The 16,503-nt window shown below is 33.1% G+C and overlaps 1 protein-coding gene and 1 long non-coding RNA gene across 3 annotated transcripts in view; one reads left to right on the top strand and one right to left on the bottom strand.

Moving 5' to 3' along the window:
• LOC126912540 (uncharacterized) overlaps positions 1-9,220 on the bottom strand; it is an 18,430-nt gene extending 9,210 nt beyond the window's left edge. Inside the window, exons 1-2 of the long non-coding RNA XR_007707263.1 lie at positions 9,029-9,220; positions 7,580-7,683 (exon numbers count right to left, since the gene is read on the bottom strand). This is a non-coding gene — a long non-coding RNA (uncharacterized LOC126912540). The remainder of the gene's footprint in view (positions 1-7,579; positions 7,684-9,028) is intronic.
• A 107-nt stretch (positions 9,221-9,327) lies between these two features.
• Positions 9,328-16,503, top strand: part of LOC118264613 (sodium-independent sulfate anion transporter) — a 30,560-nt gene continuing 23,384 nt past the window's right edge. Inside the window, exons 1-3 of one of the 2 annotated variants that reach the window (XM_050705053.1) lie at positions 9,328-9,567; positions 11,579-11,765; positions 16,069-16,264. In XM_050705053.1, the coding sequence (XP_050561010.1) occupies positions 11,586-11,765; positions 16,069-16,264 (376 nt within the window). In that variant the 5' untranslated portion in view covers positions 9,328-9,567; positions 11,579-11,585. Of the gene's footprint in view, positions 9,568-10,864; positions 10,969-11,578; positions 11,766-16,068; positions 16,265-16,503 lie in introns of those variants that run through there. The other variant, XM_050705052.1, reaches the window with a different exon arrangement.

Raw genomic sequence — 16,503 nt, forward strand, 5'->3', positions numbered from 1 at the left:
TTTATAAATAATTCTATGTCGTGTCGTTACACACTTCGGTTCATGTTATTGTTTTAATTCATCGAAAAAAGTAAATAAATAGTGCCGAGGTATGAAAAAAATAATATCAATATAATTAAACTTTTAGTACAAAGAAAATAAAGTATAAATAAATAATACGCAACTTTGTCTTTATCACCGATAGATGACGTTGGGATCGAAATAGATCGCGCTATGGTTTCGTTACATTCATTTGGTTGGGTATCGGCCGAGCGCTTCGGAATCGTAGAAAAAGTGTATTATCAGTGGATTATTTGTCTGTAGTGGTCCTGGTTTCGTATATTCAAGTTTCGTTGTATTTGTCAATTAATAAGTTTATTTGTTGGGATTCCTGGTTTTCTGGTTAAACTATTTAATGTAGGTTTAGTTTGATACGATTATTAGTAGTTACTGTAGTTGTTTTTTATAAAATTGCAAGTCTAATTTATAATTAATTAGATTAGATTTAAGTTTCTTTTAAATTATTTAGTTTAAGCTTGGTTATTATAGCATTGAGGATAGGTTGTAATATAATTTCTTTTTTAATTGTTATAAATTCGTAATTCGTAGCCATTCTTTAGAAGTTAGTTTTCATCTTAACTCGGAAAGATTATAATATTTCTTTAGTTTAAGTCCGGTTTTAAACGATTTTTTCAATGCCCTAAGTGAGTATATCTATTAAATTCAAACGCAGACATTATGTTGATGAAGAGTTACCTAGAATATCTGACATCTCATTTTTGAAGAGATCCCGGAAATGAACTATGGGTTAAAACCAAAAATTTGAAGTCACTTCCACGCGAACGAAGTCGCTGGCTATAATAAATCTTAGAAGGGTCAATTCTGCTATTAAAAATATAGAAAAAATAAATAGCAGGGTGTTACTGGATCGATGACCAAACCCAAATATGTGATTATTATTTTTTTGTCTGTCTGATATATGTTCAGGCATCACGTGAAAACTAACGGTTTGATTTCGATGAAACTTGGTATAATTATATCTTATTATCCTGGACATAAAATAGGTTACTTTTTATCCTGGAAAAATACGTAGAAAAGAATCTTTATTTCTCAGTTTTATTCTGATCAACAGCAGTAGCTCAATAGAGGGATCTCCTTAATTATTATGGGCCTCGCCGTATTTGGGTCCAATGATATTTATAAGATGTCATTGTCAGAGTTACTCAAAATGGAGAAATAAAACTTCCACGCGAAGACCGACATCCGCGCGGACGGAGTCGCGGGCAGAAGCTAGTGTTAAAATAAAATTCGAAGTACCTTTTGTTGTTTACCTAAGTTACTAGGTACAACTAGACAACCAGCATAATTTATAGGTTACAGCAACATCCACACGATTTTATAGCTGACCTTTAAACTATCGCTGTTTTTTCACAAAGTTCTCGAACTAAAAAGAGCCGATTGTGTAGATTAGAACAGGGATGGAATATGGGATGGGCGAAGCCGCTGGCAGACGCTAGTTTATGTACAAAGTATACACGTACATTGATCTATGAACTTTGGAACTGAACAAGACAGTTCAATGTCAAAAGTTTATAAGGAAAACGAAAAAAAGTTTGACAATTTGAGAACTAAAAAAAGAATTGGTAGGTATTTCGTCCGCTCATAGCTAACAAACTTACGTCACGTTTTTCCCCACAACTTTTTGCTGTACGTCAAATGTTTACTATTTTAGAGGTAGGTATTTTAACCGATAGTTGTTTGCACAAACCAACCACCTACTAATTTAGACTCTAATTACTCGTAACTTTGTTAACTTAAGTTCCCCGAAAACTGTTATTACAATGACGGTATCAAATAGCGTTCTAGGTTGAACTGCCTCGAACTTTATACCATGGAATCCTAGGATGGTCTCGTATTCAATTTCCGAGCTGGAGAAGTCTTATTGAGATTTTTGGTTTACGTACATTCTTGTGCATGGTAGTTTGATTACCGCTGTGCACCTTTGCTGTTTAGGGATTAAAATCTAACGTGTTCATAAGTGTGTATGTTTGTAGATACTTGGTTTAGTATAGGGTACATTATTGCCCATTTAAATGCACGGAAAACAGTAAGTGCCTTTATAACAAGGCCATTAAGAGTGCTTCCTAATATGTGAACTGTCCCATTTGTTTAGTGGTCGTGGATTAAGTTCTCGGATAAGGAAAATAGCCTAGTAATAAAAATGATTACTGTGAACAGATGTGTCGAGGTCGATTTTGATTCATGTCTGCTACGTAAAAACAATCAATGATAAAAAATAAACATTAAATAACTACCATTTATCAACATCATTGGCAGTGATGATGGGAATAGAAAATCTATTGCCTGAAGGAAATTGTCGTGGTGGCGTGCTCTTTTCTTACGTATGCGGCTTCGAAAAGTATCAACGGCAACAACTAACGTGAGCTTTTACGAGTTATAATAATATGTAGGTACTTTCTAAGATTATTGACCACTGAAAAACGGTGAAGGAAAACATCGTGAGGAAACCAGGGCGTATAATTACCAATTATAAGTTTGAAATCGTCAACCCGCATTGAGCAAGCGTAGTGATTGATGCCCAAACCTGTTCCAAGTGAGAAGAGGCCTTTGCTCAGGACTTGATGATGATGATGATGAAGGAATTCAATTGACAGATTTGAGTAGTTGGTGCTGCTGTTCTGACGCGTGTACTTATCTGACCCGTTGAAACAAATCTGTTGACTCTAATTTTATAAAATATCGTTTGATAAGATTATCAAATAAGTGCGTAGAGAAAATGATCTATTTCTATGATAAAGTCGAGTAGATACTTCAACTGTCAACCGATCAACTTGAATGATTTACGTAATGAAATAGATTATTTTGGACTTGTCGAGATCAAAGGTTTTCCCGGTCGTACGTTTTTAGAGGTAACTATGTTGAAGTTTATTTAATTGTAAACTGTTCGCATTCACAGAAGATTTGGTTTTACTGCAAAATTATGCTAATTTCGTTAATCGCTAGGAATAGTAGTTACAAGATATATATCCATGTAATAACGAACTAAGAGAATTTCTTAAATAAATGACGAAACACTTACCTATTGTACTTGTTTTATTTTAACCCCTTCGCGTTGACGTTTCTATGACGATAGATAAAAAAACATGGAAAAAACATTCGTATCAGTCAGTATCGAAAATGACGACTCGACATGTTTGTTTTAATACGGCAAACACGTCAAACTGAATAATTTGACTGGTGTTTAAAAATATAATAAACTTACTTATGTATTTACGAAGCTGTTATTTGAACGTTTGTTTAACAAGGTATGCGCATGCACGATTTACCTACGTACTAATTCCCAGGTAAATACGTATGCAATGCTTACAAGTATAGGCCAGTGCAGATACGTCTAATAAAGGTAAAAAGTAAAAGAAATTTATAGTAGAATGAAACCTATTGTAAATGGAAGAGAATATGCTAAAAATGGAAAAAAATAAAAATTCCACTCCATCCGAGTTCGGGAAGTGGGGGGAGGGAGGTTTTAAGAGGAAAAATCGGTTTATCGCAATTTTCGGCGAAACTACAAGTCCTATAAAAAAAAGTTTAACGGCAAAGTTGTAGGTAATAAAAAGATCTACAACTTTTGTATTTACACTTTTTTTGTATTACCTCAAAATTTTGTGAAAAATTCAAATAACTACGATTTCGGTTTTTTATTGTTATCTTCGACAAAAATATTTATTTTTTAACGAAATTTTGTGAAAACGTGCCTTTACATGTACCAAATACATTGTATTTTTTTGGAATTGAAAAATTAATTTTTTTACCAATTATTGATTAAATACCGAAAAATTATCCTAATTTTCAATCGAAAATTCACGCGTCAAAATATCAGATTTTTTATAAAGTTCGGTGGGCTTTTTGTTTGTTGAAATCTCTACTTTTTGATAGTGTAAAAAAAATAAACGTTACTATGGAAAATGTTCTGAAAAAACGCAATAAACTAAAAAAACTCGAATCAAAAAATTTGTTTTTCATCATTATGCACAATTTTGAGCTATTTATTACAATTAACTCATGTAGCGTAAGATTTAATGGTACATTGACAATTAAAAAAAAAATATAAATTAAAACATTCTACTATGATTAACAATCAAATAAGTTAATAATGTTTATATTTGATAAGACATCTACAATGTTATAAGAAAAATGTAGAATTTTGTTTTAATTAAATACGTAGATACTTATATATTCTTATTTGAAGATAATTTATAAACCTTTTTTATTTTTTAAGGTGGCAAAATCATCCAATCTAATCCAATGACCTCTCTCGCCTTAGGTGAGGCGAGAGGGAGTGTCACACTCTTACTGACTAAAAACTACCCTGTTCCTAGTCCTGCTTTTCGAGCTGGAGCCCCGGTAAACCCGCTAGGTAGTCCGCAGATCCGGATCAAGCATCAGCCATACTAGACACCATCTGAGGTATTCTGATGGCTCTTTGACGCGCGCGCGGAACGCGACGCGCGGCATGCACGGGTCTAGTTCTGTTCGGGCGGAAGCTACCCTTGCTCGCCGTCTACAGACCCGTACTTACGGAGGCCAGAGTACTTTGCGCGATCCCCGACGCCCGGAGTATCTCTCGCGAAGGTAGGGGGGTGAGGAGGTTCGTTCCCTCACGTGCCCCGCCTCCTTCTTTGCTAGCATGACTGCTTCGCAGAAGGAGGAGACGTCATCCCAGTCTCGCTCGCTCCTCCAGAGACACTCCGGGCGTCGGGAATCGCGCGACGATCTCCAGCCACCGTTCACTATCACCTGTTTTTTCAGAACATTTTCCATAGTAACGTTTATTTTTTTTTACACTATCAAAAAGTAGAGATTTCAACGAACAAAAAGCCCACCGAACTTTATAAAAAATCAGATATTTTGACGCGTGAATTTTCGATTGAAAATTAGGATAATTTTTCGGTATTTAATCAATAATTGGTAAAAAAATTAATTTTTCAATTCCAAAAAAATGCAATGTATTTGGTACATATAAAGGCACGTTTTCACAAAATTTCGTTAAAAAATAAATATTTTTGTCGAAGATAACAATAAAAAACCGAAATCGTAGTTTTTTGAATTTTTCACAAAATTTTGAGGTAATACAAAAAAAGTGTAAATACAAAAGTTGTAGATCTTTTTATTACCTACAACTTTGCCGTTGAATTTTTTTTTATAGGACTTGTAGTTTCGCCGAAAATTGCGATAAACCGATTTTTAAAACCTTCCTGCCCCCCACTTCCCGAACTCGGATGGAGTGGAATTTTTATTTTTTTCTTGTTTTAGCATATTCTCTTCCATTTCCAATAGGTTTCATTCTACTATAAATTTCTTTTTTTTCAAAACCTATCTGTACTGGCCTAGTAGGTGGTTCAATGTGGTCATCTGAATGGCACTACACAGTTCCAAAATTTTATTTTAACTTTAAAGTAACATGGCACTAACTGCAGTACTCCGATTTGGTTCCAAAAACAATGGCTAAGGACAGGGTTAAGTAATCATTAACATAAGCTCCATACAAAATGTGTCAAAATTCTATCTCTAGTAGGCAAATGTACAGATAGATAGGTTATTGAAACTGGCCGTAAATGACTCTGAGAGTCATTTACGGCAGTAGGATATAGATAAAACTTACTAATTACTTTTAAATAAGAATATTTTATACAAGGATTTACCAATTCCTGACCTGTGTCATGTCCGCAATGATTTGTTGCGATCACAGACTCGACTAAACTGATGACAGAAAGTTTACACTGTTTTACAGGTAACAACTGGTGGTATTAGGTATTGACAAAATAGAATAATATGACACAATATTGTAGGCTAGACACATTTCGTGTTTAATTACAAAAACAAATAAAATAATTAACTGTTATCTATAGATTAATTTTAAAAAAAGCTAGGCCGTGCCAATCTTCACATAATCACATCACATCAACAGCCTATAAGTGGCCACTACTGACTAAAGGCCTCTTTTCACACGGAGAAAGAAGGTTTGAGCATTAATAGCCCCGCTTGCTCAATACGAGTTGATAATCTCAAATTTATAATTAGAAACTATACGCCCAGGTTTCCTAACGATGTTTTCCTTCACCGTTTGTCACCGGTATCTAAATAATCTTAGAAAGTACACATAACTCGGAAAAAGTTACATTGGTACTTGCAGTTGGTAGGTTTCGAACCCGCACTCTCATGCACGAGAAGCGGGCGTCTTAAACCTCCGTGCCACCACGACATGGTAATACCCAATATTCGATAAACAAATATTTTAATAGCTTCATTAGACGATGACCGATACGTCACTAGAATTTCATAGAAAAACCTAATAGAATCATAACAGTAGATAAATCCAAGAACAGTATTTCTGAAATGTTAAAGTAAATACAAAATATTGCGTTTATTTGGCCAATTGGTTTTCGATATGGCGTGCAACTCTGTCGGATACATCAAAATGTAGTTAACGCTTCCGTATTAATTAAGTATTTCAATAAAACGGGAGGAGAACGTATCTGTGAAGTGACCTTGACAAAAACCCCAGAAATGTAGGTACCTATTGTTTAAATAGGTTATATCTATGTAGTTGGGTACGAAATGATCTGTCTGAGGTGATTAGTGCATCATGATCTAAAATAAATAGGTACATAAGTACATACGTAATGTGAGAATTAGTTATACATGGTTTGGTTTTACTTAGGTTGGTAAATTTGTTGGTCTGTCGCGCAATTTGTCTTGCATTAGGTATGAGTTAGAAGTACTAATAATTTTATTGAATAGCATATTTTTTATAGTTTGCAATAAGGAATTTAATTAAGTATTATATGCTATAATAATGTCATAAATATTATGTCAGTAGTACTTATCTGAGAGGCCGTGAAAACATGATTTACTTGGCCTATTTATTTATCTAGAAGAGGAAAGTAGAAATGAAAAATAAAATAAAACTTCATGCTTCGTTCAGATTGCCTTCTGAGAGATTTTAAACTGAAAAGTCGACTCCTTCGTCCTGCATCAAACCCAGGATCTCTTGCACGTGACGTTTTTTTTTGAGGGGGGGGGGGTAATCATTTAGTGACTTCTCCCGCCTTTAGAAGAAGTGTCAGAGTCTTACTAATTAAAAACCACCCCGTTCCAACTCCTGCTTTTCGAGCCGGAGTCCCGGTAAACCTTCTTGCAGTGTTACTGTTAGAGCAGCATGGTTCATTATAATGATTTTACATATTATATAGAGTAATCTGCGAAAAAACACATATTATATAGAGTAATTTGCTTTTCCGTGTCCGTATAACAAAGAAACACGATTTCGAAATTCCTGCATCATGAGTGCATTGAAACAATATTTTTTATCATTAGACTAAGCATTTTAAAAATATTACCAAAAAGTGCGGTTATAGCATAGAGCTTGGTTATAGAGTAAGGTAATAAGATCGTCTTTTAATTAGTGAGGCTCATAGCACAAGCTACTAACATTTTGCATCCTTCAGATTAAAAGGTGTGATGGCATATCATGAAAATCATTATTGAACTTAGTTTATAGACTACATAACTGTGTACGTACGTTTTTAGACGTCTAAGTTTACGGTACTGGCATTCCGGCTTTGTGTTCTCGGTTTGCAAACTTTTTCGTGGCACCTGCTACTTCTGAAGGCTTCTTTTATTTAACTGTAAGATAAAATATTAGGTTAGTGACCTAGGATAATACGTCTTAATATTTTTTTAGGGTTTTCATAATTTTCATTATGATGAGTATTATGTCTTATATTTCGTTATAGACTTCAGAATCGATGTAAGAATTTCACATTCAAATAATAATATAAGTATTATTTTTCTCGAATAAGGAATTTTATCCCAAACTTCGGGCTCTGTGGTCACCGATATCTACATGCGCCACCGTGACATTGCAAAAATTTTTGGACCAAGTAGGTTCTATATTTATTAGTTATGTTAAAATTCAATTTAGAACCAGACTGTTCTTTTTTCTAAAGAAACTTTGTAGAAATCTAATTTAACAGCACAAAAGGTTTCATAAGATATTTGACCGCGAAACAAATGAATTGCAACACAATTGGAACCTACAGATGGAATAAGTAGTTTATTGAATAGAACTTCAATCATAAAATTATTGACTTTGACATTCATTGATTATTACTTCCTATCCTGTTCAAGTAATTTTTACAGAATTGAACCTTGTGATAATTAAGAAGAAGTCAAAGTCAAAACATTTATACCAATTATCCCATAACTTATGAAATGTCAACAAATAAAGAAATAAATAATAGTTAGTCAGTCTGTTCGTCAGTGAAGCAAAAGCAAAAGGGTCACCGTAGAAGTATCTATAAATTAGAAAAAAAGTTTCTGTATTCCGTGACTGTATACAGTCTTAAAAAAAGTCCAGAAATGATATCGAAGTCTGGCAATTAAAAAGTTTCATTAAAAAAGTAAAATAGTGGATAATTTTGAGTTTGGAACCTATAGATTTGTTTATTTAGGGCATTTGGGTCTGAGATAATTAGATGAATGCCCTAAATGTTTTGGATCTACATTTTGCATCCCCAGGGAAAACACGTAGACTTGCTACAGCGAACAAAAACTCACTTAAAATCTTACTGACTATAAACCCATTTTCAGCACTGATCTAAACAAAGAAGTATTTCGTTTCTTCGTCATATTGCTATAAGTGATCATCTAGGTTTTTGTAAAATAGAAACTTAGAGATTTAGTCTCGAATTATTCTTTCCTCTAGAATATTTTAAAACGATCAATTTCCTTATCATTGAAAGTACCTATCATTTTGATGAAAGGCTTTTACAATACTTAGTAGTATTTCGAGATATGGTGCTGTACAAGTCGGTATGGATTAAACATTATTATTAAGGTGAATACCAACATAACTCATCTTTCTTATTTATAACAAGGTTTACATTTCATCGTCCATTTTAATGTCGCAGACAGGGACATCACCTTGTAGAAAGGTAAGTATCCAATTAATTTACAGCTAAGTACCTACCTAATAAGTAGAAGGGATTCCCACCAGAAAGTTGTCAACCATATCGTTAAATATAGTGATTTACCGACCCATTGTTTATAACAATGAATGAAAAAGATCGCACGTGCCTTATTATATAGCAGTTAATTATAATTAACACTTTATTTTCAGCGGTTCAATGGCGATTAATCTTTGTAAGTGAGGCACCTTAATAATAATTGTCACGTTAAGTGGAATCACAAACCGTAACAGGGAAATTAAATGATTGCGAGATTGTTGTCAGTCTGCCATGCCATGAGGCAGTTTGTATAACGTCGTTGTCGAATGCGCTGGTGAGCTGGTTAAAAAGTTCGCAACGCAGGCGCGGTGGCCGGTAAAAAGGCGGGAATTTTTGTCGAACTACATGAATATTTTTAATCTGTATTGTGAATTTTTAAATTAGGAATACAATTTTTATGGAATATTGGAGGATGGAATACAGCTTTTAGTGAAGTTTAGTGATATTTATTTATTAAAATAAATTATTTATTGGTGTTTAATAGTCAAAATAGAATTCAAAGGTGAGTTGATTATTTCATGATTATGTAGTTTAGTTTTGAGTTGATGATCATTGCGTTTTCCCGATAGGTAGATGAATAGGATAATTTGCGGAAGTGAAGTAATTTGTTGTTTGGAGTCAAAGGTCGGTCTGAGCGCACTGAGTGGACATTGTATTCAAATTAAGTAATAATGAGACGTTAAGTAGGCGCTAGGCTTAGAAGATATGGCTTCCATCATAATAAATAATGATTTATTTTGATACGCGCTATTTTATCAGCTTCCTAACTTTTTAGATTACTTATACATAAATTCATATTAGTATAATTATGTTATTTTTCCCCGGGTTAGGTAAGGAATACTTGATTTTCAGAAGTTTTTTTTTACTTAAATTCTAAATTGCTATAATTATTAAGTAACAATTTGTAATAAAATTACTGAAATGTAAGCACTTATGTGTAATCTAGAAATTTATTATAGGCCTTAGAATTGACCTAATCGGCAATCGAACTCCAGCCTTGATCGACACTCACCCTTACGTTAAAACCTCACGCTTAACAAAATACATCTGGGTAAACGTGTAACAAAATACATCTAAATACGTGGTAGGTATGATGATTTTTTTTCATTTTATTTTTTTTTTCACTTAGGTTTATTTAAATACAATTATGTCTAGACCATACGAAACCTGATTAACATCGTGTGCAACTTTTTAACCATTTAATAATAATTTAACATCCACGTTACTTAATTATATCTACATTTTTCCTCAAAAACCAAAACTCATCACCTAAGTACCTACTTAAATCTATTTTGTTGGCAAGTTCTAAATTAAGCAATTAAGATTAATCAATCATTTCCTAACTACTTTATTCAGTAGGTAAGTATTTCTTTTGATTTCTGTAGATTGGGTATCTAGAAGATTAATCATCAATTTGTTTCGTTATTTCCCATAACCATATGTACGTACGTGTACCTATTTATAGGCAGATGCAGAAGGTGCCATATGCAAGTAACAATTTCTTACTAGACAACAAATTATTAAAAAAAAAATATTCGATAGAATCGTCTGAAAATAATTTGTTTACCATAATTACAGTACGCCAGTAGTTAACTTTTTCGTGTGAATGCCTCCATTCACACGAAACATTGAAATAATAATTTGTCGATAAAAGTATGCGAAATTATGATAACAGAGATTGATTGTTCAAGTAGTCCATTATGGACACAGTATCGGGACATCAGATTATGATCTGATCTGATAAAGATTATTTAATATTTTTTTCACGCCCTCTCAGTAGATGAAACTAAACCTTTACAGTTAGTCGTACTTACTTGTACATATATAGGTGGTTCAAAGTTTCGATCGTAGTGTTTTTTTATTATAGAAAAATGGCACGGAAATTAAAACCTAGACGTTGTTTGTAAGTTTGTTAATTTCCATTTTTACCTAGGCGATTCGATAGTTATTACTGAAAAAAATGTTTTCAATGATCATCGTCAAACTTAAATTTATTCTTTACTGTATATATTTTTGATTATTTATAATATATGAACAACATTACGACGAAGCCAATAAAATAATAGTACAGCCCACTGTACTGTATGTCGTCTATATTGTTTTCTAAGATCTTTTCCTGACAACTTTCGTATGGGCACACAGTGTCTGACTCAAAACCTTCATCTTGGTATTGCCCAAGTAATACAGACATTACCTGGGTAATCCCAATGCCCAATGTAATAGAGAAGTTTCTTCTTATTTGTATTTATAAGGAAGATAAGTAGATCACTATAAAATGTATCATAAATTCCATAAAATAATCATGTCTCTTTGTTAAGAACTTCGTAGAATTTATAGAATTATTATTTTTGATTAAATCTTGACAACATGTCAAGAAGTAGGAGAGAAAATAATTTATTAAGGTTATATTTGTATTTAGAAAAAGTACAAAGAATAATTTATTGTTACTTACATAATTGAGTAATTATGACCTATAAAGTGCGTGTCGTAAGCTGGTTTACATTATGTTACAGCTCGAGAATGAAGTTGAAGTTACCGAGTCCGAAGAGATTGGTTTGCAGCGCATTTCCTATACTGCGGTGGTCAAGGACTTACGACACAAGTTCAGCGGTAGGAGACTTAATAGCCGGTGTTACAGTCGCCCTGACATTGGTACCGCAGTCGATTGCGTACGCATCGCTTGCTGGATTCGAACCGCAGGTACTGTATCAAGCTTGTTCACTTGACAAAATTTACGCTTGATTACTAGTGGCATCAATCGTTCTACTCGGATGAACACTTACTACGTCAAAGGCCTTGGCCAAGGTGACAGTAGGATTTATTGTGGGAAACTATGTTATATAAATGGCCGTATAAGTAAGTTACATAACAGTTAATAAAATGTAAACAATGTTTTATTAAAAAATACCTTGGTTTTGTGCCAGGCCCAAAAAATTTATACGAGAACTCGTGCTCGGTGATAGTTCGCTTGATGTTGTCAGCCTTTATATGTTTTTTATTTATTTAGCCGCCATTATCAGTAATGATAAATAAACAATTAAGCAGACAGTAATTAATTAGGTATAAGTGATTACAACTTGAGTCTAAATTATCTCGGGGAAAAATAAGTGGAAAAAATGTTCTATGATATTTCCTGTGGCCTTAAGTTGTTAGGTGACCTTTTCGGTAATAAAATCTATGTTTTGTTTATCTTTATTGTCACATTGGAATTATATGAAGTACTGGTAACAATTGTTATGATATTTACTAAGTAATGGCTTTTAAAAAGTATTAGTAATCAGTTTATGGTGTCGATTAAGCATTGGAGTAAGGAGAAGACACTAAATAGAAATACGAAGCTAGTATGTAAGGAGCGTAGTCAGTGACGCATTGTAGATTTTCCTTACCCCTATGTAATGAGATAAAACCCAGTACGGGATTTTATGTGTTTTTCTAGGAAAATTTCTAAATATAGGTACACACAAGAAAAGATAAAATCACTGAAAGTACTTAGCGGATTGTCGTTCATTGATAACATCCGTTATTATACAATAATGGTGGCGGCCTGGCGGATAAATTATATTGTTGCTTCACCTCTTTAAAGGGTTCGGCACAAAAGGTCCCACTTTAGTTCTATTTGGTTTATGTGCCTATTGCGTAAACTAAGGTTTATCTAAATAAGGTTACGTTATTGATAAATTTTCTAGCAATTTACTTTTGCGAAAATACTTTTCTAGTATCACATCTATTCTTAAAAGGTGTTTAGCTAAAATAACTATAAGAGGTTCATCTACAATTCGTTGATTACCTACGTAAAAGCTAATAGTGTCTGAGAATACAAACCAGGCTTAATCATAAATTTGGTGCTGATTGAGAATCTCGAACCTGAATAATTTTATACTCGATTGGGACATCGATTTCAAAACTTTTGTTTCTTCAGCAGTCGATTTTAAGAAGTTTAACGAAACAGGCACTATTGCAAAAAGTTTTCTTGCCGTACTAGAATCGATATGTGATTTAAACGTATTTTCCTTGACTTTTCTCCAACTCTATCCAGTACGTACATTTCTAATACGTATTTGCGGACGTCTCCGGCCTTGGAGCTCTCTCTCAGGGGCGAAGTACTTGCTGTTGCCTAGCTCTAGTCACCACGGCTGCGGTTCGCTAGTAATAAATGTACATTGTATATTTGAGAGAGAATTCTAGGATTAGGAGAATTTATGCTTAGTGCGACCAGATTGGCGATACATAAAAGGGCAAAGTCAAAGTCGCCGTTCCTTGAATGCCATCATTATCGTTTGTCCGCAAATAAAGCTGCTGGGCCTTCTCACCTTTATCAGCCAGGTTCCTAAACGCATCTTTCTTCCAATAAGTCAAAGCATTTATTTCAATTAATCCTAAATTAAGCACTTTTGAAACGCCAAATTAAATTGTCCGTCAGTCCGTCCGTCAGTGAGGTTAGGCGCTCGTTCCAAAGTGTTGTTTCGAATGGAGAAGAACGAGCAAGAAACTCCATATTAAAAGTATCAAAAGGGCCAAATTAAAAGTATCCTTGACTGACGAGCATGCATGAAAATACTGATGATGCGAAAGAGGTATCTAAGATTCGTAGCAATTGGTGTTCCAATGTCTCTGCTTAACTCCATGGGAGATTGGCGTGAGGTTATGTATGTATGTAGATTTGTAGCTTAAATATTGAGAAATGTGTCCTGATATTATATTCGTAACTAACATGAAAAATTCCTGTATATGAAATTGTAGGAATAATTCTTGTATCATAAGAAATTATTGGTGTTTTGTTCGCGTATTGTCTCATATTCTTATTTTTTCTTTTTTAGCGAGTTTTCACTAATACATTTCCGTTCATTCATATGATAGAGTTAAAAATCGTGTTTGTTTTTAAATCCTATGTTAAATGATACATACATATCTAAATCGTTAAAATATGTTCAATGGTCGAACTGTATATGTCCACAGAAGATAATTACAGTCTAGGTTTTGAACTTAAAATAAAGGAAAAATATGTTGAACTTCAAGATATTTTAGTTTGAATTTGCTATGCAGGTGGCGTCTACGTGAATCTTAATCTTGGAATTATACATGCAGAGCCGAGCACCTAGTGGATATTAATATTTAAATTCCAAGCTGTGTGGTTTCATAGTGAGCTAGTTTAATTTCTAGTTTCTTATATATCTACTTTTATTTTCGAATTTAAATTCTCAATGAACCGAGTTGTTATTCCGAAATGTACTGCAAAGTTAATCTAATACTTTCTTATGTAGATAATACAAATACGTTTTTAAAATTTTAAATAAACTAATTTGTTTTGCATGTAAATGATATTCTTATCAATTGTACTTACCATAATAGGTACCTGCTATGTATAGACACGTATGTATCTAAGTGTTTGTAATCGCAGCTAATGTAAAAGTTTTGTTATTACTCGTACACTTGTAGGAAACAGATACTTTGGCCTACCTTCTCAATTCCCTGAAGTAATCCTCTATACGTTTCCGAGATTAATTACCACTCGACGCGAAATAAGTATCTTGTAATTTATGATACATAAAAACGTCCTTATAATAAATTACATGTGTAGCTACCGTAGATGTCCTACAATTAAACAATAAAGATTATTAGGAAGAAAAGTTACTTACCTAGCACCCGATATTGAGTCCCACTATAATTCGGTTTTTATTAAACGGCTTTATTTAGCTTGCCCAGTTTGTTTGTTTGGGTCAATTTTAGTAATAGGAATTTTACCCCTTTCCTGATGACAGATCAATCTGATATTTCCTCAATCAAATAAAATGGTATGAATGGTAGAATAGAGCTCATTAAACCAATACAAAATATGTATACTTGTTTAGGTTTACGCTAATGTATATTTTCGCGCTGAATAGTGCTTAATTCAAGGTCGTAAGTAATTCATATATTATGTCTATAATACAAGGTTAGAATTTTATCCGGAAATTCAAATCCACTACAGTAGATATATCTACTGTCATTCAACATAGTAGAAACATATAGTTAGGCGTCATTTTGAATTAAACATCGATTAAACTGTCTCTTTCAGGTTATATATTATAGTTTATCAAAGTCACTAACTAGAAATAAATTCAAAGAGGTTTTTAATGGAATTTTCTTTTCAAGTTTAGGTTTAGAAACTAGAAAACTGTAGTAATTTTCATTTAAATACCTAATTGAATAATTAAAACCCGATTGTTTATTCAATACATACATACATAACTTCACACCTGTTACGCTGCGCTGTTCCATGCACGATTCACGCCAGTCTCCCATGGGGTAGGCAGAGACAATGAAACGCCAATTGCTACGATTCTTACATTTAGTTTATTTAATTTTTATATAAACTATAAGTTGTAGATGTGCAAATTTAATCATAGTTCTTCTATTTTTCAATAAAACGTTACATCACAAAAACAAATAATTTAATTAAGACCGATGATTGAATCATGACAATTTTATTGTTGTAGTAACATAACTTAGTTAATAATCAATATTTGGATGTTAGGTAAATGAATGTCAATAATATTCTCAGGCAGTTACGATATTGATGGAAGGGTATTCATTTGTACATAGTTCCAGCACAACAATGTTAGTCATACATAAATATGTGTTCGTACGTAGCCGTTGCTACGCACGACGCGATTGATGCAATTCGGAACAAAAAATATATCTTATCTGTTTTGTCGGCGTTTTTATTGTATGTTGGTAATCAAGGGTTTTGATTAATAGACATCATACAATAATTATTTCTATGTCTTCTGATTGAAGATAAGATGTAAAATTATATTAACTACCATTACGTTATTTCTTCTGTACTTTCACTGAAAAATGTGATATTTTTGTTAAGTTTTTTAATAACCTGTTAATTCTCAAATTAAAACTAAGATTACGTATAAAATTGTAGTATTTATGGGATCGATTCTTTTATATTGTATGATTGTTGGTTGCAATTTTTTTCAGGTAAAATTATATTTTTTATTATTTTCCTTTTCAGTATGGCCTCTACTCATCGTTCATGGGGCCGTTCGTGTACGCTATTATGGGTACAAGTCCTCAGGTGAACCTGGGACCTTCAGCGTTATTATCACTTCTTACATTTACGTACACAAACGGTACAAATTCCGACTTCGCCATACTTCTGTGTTTCATGGCTGGTGTTGTCCAGCTTATAGCAGGAATAGCGCAACTTGGTAAGTCCATTTGTACTCTTTATCAGGTTTTAAACAATTATCTGTAAGGAATATTGCTCAATTACTTACAGTTTAATGTCCATAAAAACAAGATCATTATCTTCAATGATAACATAATTCGATGCAGTTCTCAGATATTTTTTAATGTAAGGACTCTAAGAACAAAGAAAACAAAGAAAAAGGTTTATTTACATTTTAAAAGATGACAGTAATTGTTGAGAGTATTACGAATAACAAAC

This window comes from Spodoptera frugiperda, chromosome 26 (assembly GCF_023101765.2).
Source record: "Spodoptera frugiperda isolate SF20-4 chromosome 26, AGI-APGP_CSIRO_Sfru_2.0, whole genome shotgun sequence".
NCBI classification, from domain to species: Eukaryota; Metazoa; Arthropoda; class Insecta; order Lepidoptera; family Noctuidae; genus Spodoptera; species Spodoptera frugiperda.